This window comes from Rhinopithecus roxellana, chromosome 14 (assembly GCF_007565055.1).
Source record: "Rhinopithecus roxellana isolate Shanxi Qingling chromosome 14, ASM756505v1, whole genome shotgun sequence".
In the NCBI taxonomy this organism is placed as follows: Eukaryota; Metazoa; Chordata; class Mammalia; order Primates; family Cercopithecidae; genus Rhinopithecus; species Rhinopithecus roxellana.
In genome coordinates, this window is record NC_044562.1 from 87,309,705 (window position 1) to 87,327,618 (window position 17,914).

General features: G+C 40.5%; 1 protein-coding gene across 6 annotated transcripts in view; it reads left to right on the top strand.

Moving 5' to 3' along the window:
• SPATS2L (spermatogenesis associated serine rich 2 like) overlaps positions 1-17,914 on the top strand; it is a 178,365-nt gene that overhangs the window by 144,806 nt on the left and 15,645 nt on the right. For all 6 annotated transcript variants that reach the window (XM_030916328.1, XM_010373603.2, XM_010373613.2 and 3 more), the window contains one exon: positions 15,149-15,207. In XM_030916328.1, the coding sequence (XP_030772188.1) occupies positions 15,149-15,207 (59 nt within the window). The remainder of the gene's footprint in view (positions 1-15,148; positions 15,208-17,914) is intronic.

Sequence of the window (17,914 nt, forward strand, 5' to 3'; positions counted from 1 at the left end):
TCTTTTTTTTAACTATGAAAACTCAATTATCTTATGTAACTACTAAACTCATTCCTTTGATAATCATGTATCCTTCCTCTCAAAGTGACATATTTGCATGCTAACAAATGCTCTGTTGAGACTCTCTACCCCAACCAAAAGAATAACTCTAAAAGTGAGAATGTGGCAGGGGAAGGTGGCACACACCTGTAATCCTAGCCCTTTGGGAGGCTGAGGCAGGAGTTTGAGACCAATCTGGGCAACACAGCAAGACCCTGTCTCTACAAAAAGAAAAAAAAGTAGCTGGGTGTGGTGGTTTGTCTGTAGTCCCAGCTACTCGGGAGGCTGAGAGGTGGGAGGATCACTGGAGTCTAGGAAGTCGAGGCTGTAGTGAGCCAAGATCATGCCACTGCACTCCAGCTTGGGCAACAGAGTGAGACCCTGCCTCAAAAAGTAATAATAAAATAAAAGTGGGACTTTTAGGCAGAAGAAAAAGCTAGTTTGAAATAAGTTTATCGTTCTCATCCCTCAAATCCTTCTCATCTGCTACTGAAGCCCTGTTAATAGCCAAGCAAAATCACACACAGATTATCAATGTGGTCTACAGGTGGCCTCACATACAAACCAGATGTCACCACTGACACTTTAAATATTGTGCATTTTTCCCAGGATGTGATCTTGAAGTCTCCCATATGGGAAATTGCCGGTGGCACTGTTGAGTATCAGAACCACCTATGTAACCATGTGTCCCATATTCCCAGTTTGCTCTCCTCAGATACCCGGATAATTTTAAATTGTTGAAACATATATCCTTGAAGCCCCTTTAGTTTGAGTCCAAGTAAGACCATCACTTTTGCAGGTTTTTCACAGCTGATTCTTGCCATGTTAATTGGTTGTTTTTGTTTTTTTTCCCCTGCCCTTATTCTCCAAATTTTAGCTGCTTTCATGTGACTCCTGGCTTTCCAAACAGTGGTAAACCCTGGCTTTTCTGTGTCCTTTGGGTTTTTTATGTGTTCTCTTTGTGAACAACTTAACATTAAAAGATAATGTCTATATATTAGTATCTACTTATTTGCATACCAAAGTATATGTGTGTACACTATAAATAAAAAGTCAGAGCTTTATAGTCCTCCCTTGCCTAAGTGCCACCCCCAGAGATACTGACAGTACCAGGCTTTTAAAAACAACAGGCCGGGCACGGTGGCTCACGCCTGTAATCCCAGCACTTTGGGAGGCTGAGGCAGGTGGATCACCTGAGGTCAGGAGTTCAAGACTAGCCTGGCCAATGTGGTGAAACCCCATGTCTACTAAAAATACAAAAAATTAGCCAGGCATGGTGGCGTATACCTGTAATCCCAGCTACTCAGAAGGCTGAGGCAGGAAAATCACTTGAACCTGGGAGATGGAGGTTGCAGTGAGCCAAGATCGCTCCACTGCACTCCAGCCTGGACAACAGAGTGAGACTGCCTCAAAAACAACAACAACAACAAAAGGGTCAGGCACGGTGGCTCATGCCTGCAATCCCAACACCTTGGAAGGCCGAGGCAGGAGGATTGCTTGAGCCCAGGAGTTGGAGACCAGCCTAGACAACATGGAGAGACCTCATCTCTACAATTTTTTGATTAGCTGGGCGTAATGGTATATGCCTGTGGTCCCAGCTATTCAGGAGGCTGAGGTGGGAAGATCACTTAAGTCCAGGAATTCAAGGCTGCTGTGAGCCATATTCATGCCACTGCACTCCAGCCTGGATGACAGAGTGAGACCCTGTCTCAATAAAAACCAAAAACAGATCATTCTCTTGACATCTGTGGTTGAAAATTGACATTTGCTGGTCGAGAGTCTTGCAAAGGGAGTGATATATCTAGGGCCACAGCAGTGGTTCTTAATGGGACGATTTTGCCCCCAGGAGACCGTTGATTTGGAAATATTTTTGGTTGTCACAGCCACAGGGAGAGAGTGCCGCTGGCATCTATTAGGTAGAGGCTAGGGATGCTGCTAGCCATCTCTCCCACCGCTCCCCTGACCCAAAATGTCTGTAGTGCTGGGAAAGCCTGAGTGAGAGGAAAGTGAGAGGAAGAGTATCTCATTCGTCCTGCCACCTCGCTTCTGCTGGAGCTCCTTGAGGGAAGGATGGAGACTCTTCCCTCTGAAACATCCCTGAGCATCTGTCTGACCCCAGCTGCCCTCCTAAGCCACCACTGGAGATATGAAAGAGGGACTTTCCAATCACTTACAAACCCAAAGAAACATACTATATTTGTCTTCTTATTTCATATCAGTGCAGCAGGAAATATTTTTTCCATAGTGCCTGAAATGTAAACCCTCTCACTACACATTTTAAAGGTCAGATTACATTTTTGTCTCCTTGAGATCAGAAAAACAATTATACTGAAGTGTAGAAAATTGAAGACTTTGCTGTATCGTCTCTTTTTCATTGTAGAATTCTACTCAGTCCTTAGAAGAAAATGGAAAAATTAAGAACCAAAGGTTGTAGCTAATGATAAGCAGTCACTTTCATTAGCCATTCTGTTTCTACCTGAGTCTTTTTCTCATTTTGCAATAAAACCAAATATCGCAGTGGGGACCAGGATTAGGATGAAGATCTGAGACATGTAAAGATAAATACAGTAAGGAATTGTTCCATTAAATGTCTGCTTGGGGGTTCTTCTTCTTCTTTGGCTTCAGCCGGGCAGCAATATTACTTGGTGTTTGTGGGCATACCTGGCATATATCCAACTACTCTGATACCGGTGACATACCCAGATGTGCCAGCCATTGTGTTCTTTAAGCCAAATGAAGCAGGTCTTTTATATATCTTACAGTGCCGTAGTGGCTGAACAAATACTTACTGGCCATTTCATTACGCTGTCTTAATTAGGAGAATCACTGGAATTGTGGCACTATATATACTTTAACAGGTGGGCATAGGAAAAATATGTGTTAGGCGAAACAGGTCCTAGAATCACATCTGTGTCACAGAATAGATGCTGTGGCAACAAGCAAATTTGGGTTTTGAGTTCAGTCACATGGAAGATGTTGATACAAGTATGAGGAATGAGTCAAGATTCCATTGTTAAACCAACGTGGCTGAAATATTGATAGTAAACACTCCTGGTGTACGCTGAGAGTATCTGGGGTAGGATAGTGTAGTTGTACGGTAATAAGATGATGCTTTTCTCTGTGCCGTTCAACACGGCATGTTTATAATAGGATTACCAGTAGGAAAGCTGCCTTTAGGAGCCTTTTCAGCCACTTAGCATTGTTACATAATAATTTTTAAAAGCTTTCAATTCCATTTTTAATTATCAGGAATGTGTTAAACATTTACTAAATTTTGCCAGTTCCTTAGATTAAACGGTTAGTGAAGACAAAAATCAAGAGTTTGGCCAGCTAGAGCAACATCGGGAGACCTCATCTCTACAAAAAAAATTTAAAATTAGCCAGATGTGGTGGTACGGTCCTGTACTCCCAGCTACTCAGGAGGCTGAGGTGGGAGGATCATTTGAGCCCCCAGTTTGAGGCTGTGTAAGCTGTGATCATGCCATTATACTGCAGGCTGGGCAACAGAGAAAGACCCTGTCTCAAAAACAAACAAATGGCTGGGCACGGTGGCCCACACCTGTAATCCCAGCACTTTGGGAGGCTGAGGTGGGTAGATCACTTGAGGTCAGGAGTTAGAGACACAACATGGCTAAACCCTGTCTCTACTAAATATACAAAAATTAGCCGGATGTGGTGGCACATGCCTGTAATCCCAGCTACTCAGGAAGCTGAGGCAGGAGAATCACTTGAACTTGGGAGGCAGAGGTCGCAGTGAGCTGAGATCACACCACCGCACTCCAGCCTGGGTGATAGAACAAGACTGTTTAAACAACAAAAACAAAACAACAACAACAACAACAATCATAAGAGTTCAGTGTGGTTTTGGTTTTGTTTTCTAATAAAATCAAGAGTTTCGATTGTGTTTTTTAATGTTTTGTTTTAAAAGACATTTAATAAAAGGGCTGTATCTCTTTCTGCTCTGGAAATGAATACAATCCTTTCATTGATCAAAATCTATACAAACCAGACTTTCTGACTAATCCCTTTCCTGCTCATCAAGTAGTTTTTCTAAGTGTTCACCTGCTTGTGACTTGCACAAAGCCCCACAGAAAGAAAATTAAACAAACTTTTTTCTCCCCACACCCAATATTCAATATTATGCCAGAAGTTAAAGGAACAAAGAGTATGGGGGTGAACATTTACTTGCAAGGGACACCAAGAGACAATAATGGAAGAGGCTAATAAATATATTTATGCCTCAAGAGAGCCATGTGTATGGTTTCTGTTGCTGTCTAGCTGACAAATGGCCCAAAATGACTCCTTTTCCTCACTCTGCACCAGTCCAATAAACCGAAATAAGCTCCAGGATCTATTCTGAAATTGTGAAAAGGGCAAATACCCATATTACATGGAGAAACTCAAGGTTCCCATGACTTTGTGACTAAAGCAAGTCCCTGTGGTGCAGTATATTTCAAATTTTGCCTCGTTTGTGAATATGTGTCTTTCTAAATAGGTGTAGCTCACTCTTTGGAGGTGAACGCTTCTCTTTTCCTATTTTCTTTCCTCCCTGAGGTTTTTCTCTACAATAGATGTTTCCCCAGGGCCTGCCTTTGCAAGGACTGAATGAATCAGTTGACATGAAGGAAGAGCAGGTTGATAAATACAAAAAGTACTGAACTGGCCTTTTCAGTTTAGGTACAGTCCCCAGGAAACCAGCATAAATAGCACCTTGTATTAATAGGCTTCCTGAGCTCCATGTGTGGATTACCTCCATACGTTATGTCAGCCACACACTTGGCACTGGCAGTCAGCTCTGCTGGCACTGCAGCCTTCTTTGCAGAATAAAGGCCCGCAATAAGAGCTGGAAGACAAGAAATTGATTCTAATTTCAGCCTGATATCGGAGAAGATTTCTGAATCTTTTCAGCAGATGGAAGCTTACCAATCAAACAGCCCGGGAATGTACTTCTGAAAAGGAATTGTTTGTTTTCATCATAAAATAGAAAAATAAAGAGGAAATACGCAAATTGTTCTATCTACATATTCCCATAGGATACATAGGATTCTTTTTTAAAAAATATGTGCCATACAGTCTATTTTCACTAGAAAAAAGAAGATGAATTTGTTCTTATATATTAGTATAAATATAAAATACATTATAATACTGAAAAGTGAGTCCTAAATTACAATTTCATACTGCATCTTGGAGCTTATTTCTGTTTTTTGGACTGGTACAGTGAGACTAAGGAGTTATTTTGGGCAGTTCGTCAGCTAAGTCAGCAACAAATCGTATAGAAAGACTGTACGTGAAGCCGATAAAACAGAATTCCTTATACGTATACTACATGCTGCTTCTAGTGACTATAAACTCTTGATTCTTACCAGGCCATATTCTAATAAATGACACATTTTCCAAGGTTTATTAGCCACTTAATTAGGAGGCATGGGATGTAGAGTTAGAATAAGGTTTAAATCTCATCTCTACATATTCTAGCTCTGAACCTGGTTGAGTTTTTTTAACTCCTTCACAGCTATAAAACAGGAGTACTGTTACCACTTTCTAGGGGTTTTGTGAAAATTCATATACAAGTAATGCATTTATCACATCTTTCTAGAACATCACTAGCCTGGCCCATAAGAGATGTTCAGTTAAGGTTGATTATCTTCCAGAGTAGCATTTGGGAAATTTCCTTTCCTCTACACCAAGACACTGGCAATAAGTTATCCCTCCCAACTTTCTGTTTATTTAGCATGCAGTGGATTCCAGCTATGGGATAGGAATGGTTCATCACCACTTTTACGTTTTACTACTTGATGAAGAAAGAAGTAAGACAAAGGGACTCCCAGTTCTGAATGTCACATTTGCCACCAGAACAGCTCCCCTTCCCCTTTCTCGACTTGCCACACCTTCTCTACCTCTCTCTTCCCCTTTCTTCATTCATCCACTTAATAGATAGATGAATGTGTGTCAAGCCACTACTTCTCAAACATTTGAGTGCACAAGGAGCATCAGGGCCCCATTCCCAGATATTCTGATTCCGTGGATATTGGGTGGCACCCAAGAATCTTCCATTCAGTGAGTGCAGTGAGTACAAATGTAGGTGGTCTGCAGACCACACTTGAAGGAGCACTTCTAAAAAGACTGAGGGATAAAGACAAGTCTTTTTCCTAAAAAAGCCCATGCACTGGTGGCTGCAGATGTAAACAAGCTGAAATGGAGCTAGGGGAAGGGAAAATCAGTTCTGCCTGGCTCATTAGGATAGGTTCCATTGCAGAGGTGACCTTTGAGCAGGATCTTGAAGGAAGACTAGAAATTTGCCAGATGGAGAAGGAAGAAAGAAGATTCCATGCAGAAGAAGCAACACAAAGAACCAGAGGCATGAAAGAACATAATGTGCTCAGGGAGAAGTACCCTCCTTCCATCAATAATGATGGTCTCAGCTGGGCACAGTGGCTCATACCTGTTATTCCAGCACTTTGGGAGGCTAAGGTGGGAGGATTGCTTGAGGCCAGGAGTTCAAGATCAACCTGGACAACATGGAAAAAACCTGTCTCTACCAAAAAAATACAAAAATTAGCTGGGTGTGGTGGTGTAGATCTGCGGTCCCAGCTACTCAGGAGGCTTAGGTGGAAGGATCGCCTGAGCCCAGGAGGCAGAGATTGCAGTGAGCCAACATCACACCCACACCACTGCACTCCAACCTAGGCAACAGAGCCAGATCCTGTCTCAAAAAAAAAAATTAATAAAAATAATGATGGTGGTCTCACTCCATCAATACATGAATTTTGAGCACATCCCTCTCGAATCAGAAAGTTCATTTATAAATTATACATGTGTACTACTGTTAATCTGTATACTAAAGATTAGGAAAGCCTACTTAGAATAAAAAGTGAGTACATAAAAATTAATATTGTATTCGTGCTCCACTTTGGAAGCCTGGACTAGAGTAGGGCCTTACCATGGGCAGTAACAGCACCTGCGATTGTGGGGAAGAGCCTTCTAGGTCAAAAACAAGAAGAGCCCCTCCTCTCCCCTTTTCACACAAGAGCCTGCCTGGAGGCCAGGAGCAGAGGAGGCTAGGCCTGGCTGCCTTGGGTTGAATGTGGGCTAGCATTTCTGGCACTTCTTGTACCATATCAGTTTCTTCCAGTTTCTGTTCCTGTTATTTATGTTCAGCAACCATGATGACATCTACATAAATGCCCTTCCCCTTGCCCCCACTGTGTTGTTGTTTTTTTTTTTTTTTTTTTTTTTTTTGGAAGGAAATACAACAGTGATCAGAGTGGTTGGCTCTATTTTGTGCTTGAGACAAAGGGGCATTTTGCTTTGTTTTGTTTTATTTTCAAATTTGTTTCATTTTATCCTGCTTTCTAATATTTTCCAGTTTTTTAGTAGAGATGGGGTTTCATTATGTTGGCCAGGCTGATCTTGAACTCCTAACCTGAGGTGATCTGCCCGCCTCGGCCTCCCAAAGTGCTGGGATTATAGGCGTGAGCCACTGCGCCCAGCAGATGTAACTTTAAAAGGGGAAGCGGGGGAGTCAGCATTTTTATAGTCAAAGAAACTGAAATACAGTCAAGTTACTTTCCCTGAATAGGGATCTCCGTGAAAAAAAAACTGAACTAATAAGTAATTAGCAAAGATAAAAATTTCTATTGTTCATCAAAGTCATGTATAATTTCTAAACAGAGGAATATAGACTTTTAGTTGAACATTTGATGTTGTGGGATTTCCATACTATGGGATTATGCTATTCTGTCATTTTAAAAATTCCAATAAGAAAAAGAAATCCCTGTGTATTTTTTTAAATTAATTATGTCCTTTTTGAAGAACTCCAAAATATTATTAATGTTGAGAATTAGTCTCTATACTAAATCTGTGTGTCTCATTCCAGAAGTGCACCTCAGACAGTACGATGAACAATTTATTAACCATGATTTCAAATCATTGTATGATTCCAACATAAAATATGCAGACTAAGCAATATTAACACATTGTATTGCCTCTCATAAAAGAAGTAGAAATAAAATGTCAGCCTGATTGGCAATTGGGTGTAGTCATTGATGTTCATTGACAGTCAGATGGATTTTGACTTTGCTTTGTACGTTGAGTGTGGTTCATGCTTGAGGCACCCCCACTGTATTTCCTGGATGGGCAATGATTAGTAGGCAGTCTTTCAAAGGGTTGTGTGCTAAACCCCAGTCTACATGCTGTGGACATGTATGTTGGGTTTTATATGTTTGCCAAATAACACTGTTAAATCCTAGAAATCTTTGGAAGGACCAATTTGTCACCAGTGCTGCATTTAAGAAAAAAAATCTATTATTATTTTCCAATTTTGAAAAGAATTCAGGTTGCTGTAAAACCTAAATGCAAATATATATAGAGTGGAAGGTGACAGACCCAGGAATTCCAGCAGTGTAACAATAAACAACAACAAATAGCCAAAGACTTGATAATGTGCTCAGGGTTAATAATGAGTCAGTGGAAGTGGAGAGGTGCATGGGACAGACAGACATTTCTGGGGTAGACTTCAGAGGATGTAACCATGTGGGAAGTGAAGGAAGAGGAGCCATGGACACTGGGTGAGGGATGACACCAGTAACCAGCATAGAGGGTACAGGAGAGAGGACAGGATGGAGAGCAGAACAGCAAGGAAGAGCCGGTAATTGGCAGTGTGCAAGAGCGTGGGTGCCCTTTGCAGTTAGGGCTGCCAGGCCTCCTGACCCTGGGAATAAAGAACCATACAGTCTTGCTGCATTTGTGACTGTCAAGCCAGGGAAGCATCTTTGTTGACAGCTGCAACAGTTGAGAAATTGGTGAGCTGAAACCCCTGACTAGCTTTGCCCTGGGCCCAAGAATTGCTGGTAATACTTGGGGAGTTGAACTAGAAATGGTACTCATGGGAACAGTACATTATGCCTTAAATGTATAAAGGAAGTTTTCCTGTCTTGCAACTAGTGGGCAAGGGAAGGGGTACAGATGCTCATTTCTAGCTAGTACGGGACAACTGTAGCTTCCCAGCTCAAGGCCCACGTGGTGGTCAGTGGGCACTACTAGGCTATCAGCCCAGATGACGTCCCTCTCAGGGGATGTTAGAACTGTTGGTCACAGTTCTTATTCCTTTGCATTAAGAAGGAACAGAGCTCACAGTGGAGAGAGATGATTTTCTAGCACTCTTTTCTTTTTAGTGAAAGAAATGGAAATTCTTTATGTAGGGAAGCCTGGCTGTAGGGCTTATCAGTCTTTGGCATGCTTTATGCTATCTGGTAGAGGCCAGGAAGGCTGAAATATTCATTAGCATTCATTAGCATCCTTTCTCCCCAGCAGTTCCCTCCTTTTGGGCCTGCCTCCCTCCCCATGCTCCCATCCTGCAATTGTCAGCTTGGCAGATGATGAGTTAAGGAAGCTCCAACTGAAGTACTTTCCCCACAAGAAGTTTCTGCAGCAAAAGTGTCTGGGATCAGATGGTCCCCAGCAATTCCTCTCACTCTAGTCTCCCTGAGGCAAATGCGTGAAAGATGGAATGTGGCCTGGTTTTAACTCTTTAACATCTAACTCTGGCTGTTGTTACAGATTGAGTTCTTCACCTCCCCTTTGAAATTCGGCTTTCATTCCTCAGTATCTACCAGCAGGTTCTGCTCTACAGCTTATCAACCACATTGATGGTCCTGTGGCTGCCTCTCTATGGTGGCATCTTTATTTTTGAAGAACATTGGGCCCGACATGACTCACCCAAGCTTCCAAATGAATCAGTTTTGTCACTCAATGCCTCCATCTCCAAATTTAAAGAGCCTTTCACAGGGCAGAAAATGATAAATCTATTACTACTAAAGAGGCTTTCTGATTCTTTTCATTATTGTTATTATCAGTCCTCTATAGAAAAGAATCAAGACAGTGGAAATATTTTTATAAAATGACACTTTATCTCTGTGATTAACTATATAATAGACTGTAAAGTCTTTTACCATGGTAATCTCCTCCTTACACCTTATTGCTTTGATAATAAAAGCTTTTTTATGGCAACAAAATAAAATTTTACTACCCAGGCAGTTTGGCTAAAATGAGAAGATGTGTTTTTAGAAGGAGAAAGGGCATATCTGAAACATGTGAGGTCCTCGTGGATTTTATGGGCGCTCTGTTTATGTAGAACACGTTTGATGTGCCTGGTGCCCTCCAGAGGGCTTTACCCAACCATTTAGAAAACTTTTAGTGGCCAGTGGAAAGCCAATTAAAGAGTTATATATTTCTGTCAAGTACTCAGGATCACTGTTGTAAAGCAAAAACATTCAGAACTTAGCATTTCAGATGATCACTGGTGGGAGAACAAATTTCAGTAATTAAACCATCACAGTTTGCAAACTGTCTGTTTTAACTCAGCCAAACTTTGTGTGTTTGGTGAGTATCATGACACCTTTACTCATAAGCGTATGTCTCAAATGATTAAATTCTTTCAGTGACCAAAATTATATAAAGTTTTGCATAAATGTGATGTATGTGCAGGCACCACAATGTACTAGTTAGTAAGTTTCATTATTGTTACGCCACAGAAAAATGAATATGTTGTCTTCCCTTAAATTCATCACTATCAAGAAATTTTTGTTGAGCAACCCATAATAGTCTAAGATCATGAAATTGAACAGAAGTTTTTAAAAAACTCAGTCAGAGCTCTCTAAGGAAGTGACGATTAAGCAAAGACCTGAAGGAGGATCAGAGCTGATTAAATGAGGAGAAACAAGGTTAAGCAGAAGAGTTGTCTTCAAGGCAGAGGGAAGGGTTTGTTTCAAGCCCCTGTGGCAAGGAGAAAGCCAGGGTCACTCCTCCTGGGATGTCAGGAAGCTTAGATGAGATCATTCCAGGAAGGCACTGGTGCTCTACCTAATGTGCCTGGCCTACCATCTGCACTCAGAAAGTGTTCCTTGTGATCAGCTCACATTTTGAGGCAACTGAGGGCTGATATGTGTCTGCAGAGGTGTACCTCGAAAGCAAGTGTGTGACCTTGCAGCTTCCACAGTGGGCATGTGGTTCATGATACTGTCTGTGATTCTTCTGTGACTCATCAACTCCTTAATGTCATTGCTCTCCAAGGAACTCGCTCCTCCCTCCATATCTGGTAACTCTAAACCAGGGCTTTGCCAAGTGCCCTCTGTCCTTACCCAGCCTGCAGAGTTGTCAAGCCACACTTGACTGTCCACACATGTCTATCTCTGTCCTGGTACCTCTAAGAAGATTCCACAGATCATGGAAATGGCACCGATGAAATTACTCCCAAAACTGGATGTGACACACCCAGACACCACAGGCTTTGTGGGCATTTAGAAGGATTTAGGCACGGTCTTTCCTCTTTGACCTTCTTTTAGTCTGGCACTCACTTGATGTGAGGCTGGCTCCTCGCTGTCTGACAGCCTGCCAAAGGACAGGCTGGCTTTACTACTTCCTCCACATCCACTTCCCACCATTATTCTTCCCTTGACAAACCTACTGCCTGGAAAGCAAAACCTAAGGAACCCTCAAGTCTACACATTGAGATTCTCAAGGGCAGGCTGGGTTTATCTGCCCCGGGCTGGCCCCTGATCGTGGTGTGCATCAGTTCATCAGCTCCAAGCTGGGTCCTGAGTCAGCAGAGATCACTGGCTTGCCTTTGTGCCCATGAGTTTTGAAAGCAGCTACCCATAGATAGCAGAGCTTGAATTACTACGATGCTTGAGGACGATCTTCTATGGAAATACCCAGAGGAATGGAAGCCTGGTTTGATGCCAACTTCACAGGCTCTTTCACATCCTCAAAGGTGTGCATTAAGCAGATTAACAATTTATTGTGTAAACCCTCTTGCCTCCTGTTGCTAGCCCAGAAGGCCTGAACTAACCATTGTATATAAATACCCAGCTTTGTTTAATACGCGTTAGACCTGGGGACATGTATTATACCCCAAATGTCCATCTTGTAAATTCTCTGGGCACAAAGTTATGTTAACAAATTTGATCAACAAGAGTGTTATGATGGTCTTGTAGCTGATAAAGAAATTAGCAAAGGCCCTTGCCCACACCATTCTTCCAACCCCACACACAGGTGGGAGGATTCCCAAGCCTCCAGGGCCTCCGCTTTGCCTGCATTCTGCTCCTCTCCCCTCCACTGGGCATGTGAGGACATGCCAGTCTTGTGTCACATGCAGCTATTTCCCTTAGTATGTGCTAGGCATGCTGTCCAAACCCGGGGACTCTGTAAAGCCTTCTAGTTGATTCAGGGAAGGGAATCTTAATTTCTTCTTCTTGCCATTGTCATTTTCTTTCCTCTCTATCTGCTTTTCACTATTTTCCCAGTAAGTCCTGGTAGGTCCTCTCACATCCTTCTCAGCTCTCCCACAAAGAATGTCATCGTGCTGACTTTTCTCTGTTCTCTCTTCCCTTTCTGTGAGGGATAAAAATTCAAAACATGTCCTCAAGCAGAGTAGCTTAACCATATATTTGTAGTTTGGGCTTCTGGCTCCGCATCTGTAGGTTCTCCCCATATCTCCCCAACAGCATGTCTTGAACAGTCTTTGTTTCTCTAAAGTAAGGTAGAAGTGCCCCTCTCTAAGAAGGTTATAAATAACGAAAACACACACACACAGTTGCCTATGTCATGGCTATGTTTGTGAACTTGGCAGAGAAGCTCATAATCACAGGAGCACAAAGCCTATTGACTCAACCTGTCATTTCATACAATTACTGAATATATGCTGGTTGATTACATAGATAGTCTCTGGAAATGCAAGAACTCATCACATTGGAGACCTCCAGGGAGGGGAACTGAGTACGTTGGGACAGAGATGAGATAAAGAGTTCCTTCTCACCGTACACCTTTCCTATCATGCATTTCCTATATTTGAAACACATGGACATACCTATGTAATGTCAATAGATAACGGACAGGCATCCTGATACGTTGGTTACACCAAAGTAATCATATCCAGTGACCATAAGTCATGTGTGTCATGGGGCTGACTGATGCTGTCTACAGTTGAGGAACTAGGCTTAGAGTCCAGTTCTGGAGCACGTGCCATGCACTGTGCAATTAGTCCTTTCCACTAGGGTTTCCTGGCTGGGAAGAGCTGAGTTCCTCAGCACACAGTCCTTTATTCTTCAAGCATTTACGTTGCACAATCTAGTTGAGGAGCCCCCAAACTGCTATAGATATATCCCAGAAGTCACTTCTTACCTTGACAAATAACTGCAAAGTTTTTCAGAGGAAATAAGTTTTCAACACACTTTAAATTGCAAAAGTACATCTGATGGAGAAGAAAAAGTCCATGTGATGGAACAATCTGAGAGTAATAAAGATGATAACAGTGTATTGAAGCACATTAAATATGAGTTTATAATTAATATGTATAATTAAAATATACAAACAAGCAAAAAAACTTCTTGATTACGTTTGAAGGATGCTAAGGAACCAACTATCATTTTGAAAAATAAAAGGGGAGAATCAAGCATTCATCCTGCCTTACCTATACAAACTGTACTTCAGGATAACCAAATAATTGATAAAGTTTCTCTTTATGGAAGAATTCCAGGAAATAAATGAAGAAGGAGTGACAGAACGTGAATATCTCAATTTTGCAAACCCTATAAATCTAGGCAGTGATCAACAGTGGCTGCTAAGATCATAAAAAAGAGAGATGTCTTTTGTATTTCCTATAAATTTGCCATTTTAGATGTAGAAATTTGATGAAACTCAGTGTGATTTTTTTTCAGGTGGAGTAGTTCATATCGTATACTTCCATCAGCACACACATAATGACACAATACACTTATCAAGTGTTCCTCCTAAGAAAATAAAACCTGAATCTAATCAAATTTCTACATCTAATAACAAATTTATAGGAAATACAAAAGAACAGGCTAAATAACACCATGGAGGTGTAATCAGCAAAATTCAGACTTTGCACAACTCTTCAGGACAAACAACCTAAGTTCTTCAACAAATAAATTGCAAAGGGGATGAGAAAACAGATGAGAGGGAACCTCTGGACTAAAACAGATTTAAGAGTCAGTCAACCAATTGGAATGAACAGGGCTTGTTTAGATCCTAGTTAACACACTGTTTAAAAAGAAAAAAAGATTTATGGGACAGTTGGGGAAATTTGAATACTAGGTAGATATCTGAAAACATTAAATTATTGTGAATGTTTTATAGGTGTTATAGTAAATGATTGTGGTCCCCAAAAGTCCTTATATTTTAAAGATATATATTTAAATATTTATGACTAAACTAAAAATATAAAGAGAATCTGACATCTGTGCTCACCCACCATGGGGGTTTTCCCCAGGCTTTTCACCCTGCACAGCTCCCTGCCTTTTTGCTGAAACCTCTCTTCACTCCTTCCTACATAAAAATCTGTAAAAGGACATATAAGGAATTTGTCATGATGCATTACTTCTGGGAGGGGAACTAGAGAACTGGGAGTTGGGATGGGATAGGAGAGAAGCAGACTTTGGGACAGATCATTGTTAGCTTTATGCAGATAATAACTTTTCAAACGACTAACCAAAAAATAAATGAAATATGAGAAAAATTTCATTAGAACCTTGAGATGCTTACTCGGGAGAATGAGAAAAGCAGAGACTCATGTTGTTGAGCATGTGGATGGATTGGCCCAGATCATATTTCGCAAAGTACGGTCCCAGGACCATCTGCAGCAGAACTGGGCCCATCTCCTTCCCTCCCAGCCAGACTCTCTCAGGGTGGAGCACAGAGACACTGGGAACTATGGTTCTTAAGGACCTAAGTGCCAGCTTTTCAAATACTTATTATATTGTTTTGGAACTTTGGAATGCATAGGACAAAAATATTCCCAAATTTAAATTCAAAGCAGCACAATTCTGAAAGTCTAAAAGACTTTTTTTTAGGTTTGTTGACAATGATTTAATCAGCAGATGTCACTATGTAATCCTTGGGAACATCCCTTCCATGTTGCCTCATTTTTTGGAGAGGCAGAGTGTACTGCTGGCATTGTAACATAGAAATATTTATGGTAATTTTGTATTTTGTTTAATGAAAATAATTTTTCTTTTACTTTCAGTGCTTACTAAAAGTTTATCTTTGATTAAGCATTCTTTGCTTTGTTTTTGTTTTTGTTTTTCCCCAGCATCATTGACAAAGAAGTTTCATTAATGGCAGAAATGGATAAAGTTAAAGAAGAAGCCAGTAAGTAGACGACACATGGTTATTTGATTAGGAGCTTCCCAATCAGAAGCAATCCATAGGTCAGACTGACAATGACACCAGATTCTGAGCAGGGTCCTAAAATTTATACTGAAATTTTGGCTTATGAACTCTGTAACCTTAGGCATGTCACTTAGCCCCTGGAAGCCTCATTTACATCATCTGGCAAAAGGATATAGTTGTAACACTCACCTCATACAGGTGAGTGCATGGCAGGATGGACACTCAGTACATAATAGGTGTCAGTTGAGTTTTCTAAAGTCCAAAGGGATGTTCGTGCGCATAAGAACTTATAGTTAATTGGATTTAAAATGACGTTGAATTTAGTGTTAGATTTTAAGACAATTTTAACTCTTTATAACTTATAAATCTCATCATCATTTTTACTAGTTCTTTTTTAGGTTCAATTAAGTTTATCATATTAAATTTTCCTAGAAAAGTAGTCCCATTTTAAACTTAATTATTTAAATTCCCCTCAACATTTTTAATTACATATATAAATTTAATATATCTGATTTGTCTTAAGCACTTCAGACGTCAGACAAGGCAAACTCACAAACCTAACAAGCAAAGTGTTCCTAAGCTTTTAAGCAACTCTTATAAGATTAATAATTCAAAATTAAAGATACACTAAACAGAGTTGTCTTAAAATACTCCAGTTCTGTTCATGAACTTCGTCAAATACACTGACACCTGCCAACTTAAAACTGCAAAAGAAAATCAATTCCATATTTTAAATTGAAAATCACAAATCACATTGCTTAATGTACCAAATTCTCTGTTTAAATAATGAACATGCTCAAATTATCTTGATCATTGCAAAACTTAATCCTAAATTTAACATAAAATATTAACGTTCTGGATTTGACTTGTTTTATTTTCTTTATGCTGATTTCTAAACTTTTCCACTGTGGTAAAGTCACTTAAATAGTAGAGAAGAATTACCATCTTAAATAGACTGAGGCTCACAAGTTGGAAATTTCAACAAAGACAAGATTACTCAGTCAGATTCAACATCAAACCACAAGTGAATGTGCAAGGCCCTCTCTTATTATTGAATTTAGTTTGCTGTGTTAATGGGGCCCCTAAGACCATATTTTTCAGCTGGGATTTAGTTTTACAATCCTTGTCTCCTGGGCATTTTAAATTCCTCATCTTTACCCAAAGATGAATTGGATAAATGGCAGTCTGTGCCCCTAACCAGATTTCAGCGAAATCCCTTTACCTTTGATGTGATGTCTTTCTTTTGCCAGAATGAAAGATCAGACTAGATTCTTCATTCTTTTCTATTTTTCTTGTCTGGACCTAAGCCATAATTCAAGTGTCACTTTATGGAAAATAGCTATCGTTATTTTTGTTACACAGTTTTCTAAATTATTTTGGTATTCATTTCAGACCTCCTTTAGTCAGGCATCTAAGTAATTGTAAGCAACATTTTAGAACTGTGAAACACAGCAAGCTTTGTTAAATGAAACTAATGTGATCCAGGGTGAAGCTATGGACTATTTAGGTAGTTAAACAATCTCTTTGATTGTGAAATTAGTTTATTCTTATGAAATTTGTTGATATCTTCAGTAAAAGTAGATAATATACACTACTTGGGATTTTCCCTACTTCTCAAGTATAGCTTACTTCGGTTGCATGTCCTAATGATAAAAATGCTAACAACCAACACAGACACAAATGATCTTCTTGAACCAAAATAGAAAGTCACTAGCACATCATCACTTTTCTTAGAGGTCAACAAAAGACCTCGGGTTTCATATACTCATATTTCCTTCTTGAGTGTGATAGTGTTTGATGCCAAGACCTGTGGAATTTGGAGCATCTCTGGAGAGCATTCATTTTAAAAACGTATTCAATCAGTAAATACATGGGCTTCCTTGTGTCCAGGATAAACAGCAAACAGACAAATGTAGAGCCTGCATTCACCAAGCTTTCAGGCTAGCTGAAACTGCTAGATTGGCTGACAGGGTTCACATAACTTCAGTAATTGGCACAGCAGGTCCTGGTTTTTGAACTACCCTCAGCCCAGGGGAAGCCCATTTGTATGTCTTTGAGGCAGGCAGAACTGAGTTCAAGTCCAGCCTCCATCTCTAACTGGCTATGTGTCCCTGAACCATGTTGTTGACTTCTCAAAGTCTATATTCCTTAGGCCCTGGCAATGGCTCACACATATAACCCCAGACCCTTTGGAAGACCAAGGCAGGAGGATTGCTTGAGGCCAAGAGTTTGAAATTAGCCTGGGCAACATAGTAAGAACCCATCTCTAAAAAAATAAATTAGCCATGTGTGGTGGCATGTGCCCATAGTTCTAGCTATTCTAGAGGGTGAGAGGGGAGAATCACTTGAGCTCAGGAGTTTAAGCTGCAGCAAGCCAGGATCATGCCATTACACTCCAGCCTGGGTAACAGAGAGAGACCCTGTATTAAAAATAATAATAACAACAACAACAATAATAATAATATCCATCTCAAGTAGTTATTGTAAAGATAAAATGAAAAAATACATGTCAGGCACTTAGCACAGGGCCTGACACAATATGTGTGCAAAAAGGGAAGAGCTCTTATTAGTAAATTACCCCAACCCCCCATATTACAATAAAAAAATGGAGGTCAGGGGTTCTATTGCATCTCTCAAATGACAAGCCTATATCCACATTATGTCTTCTCCACAGATAGAAGGAACC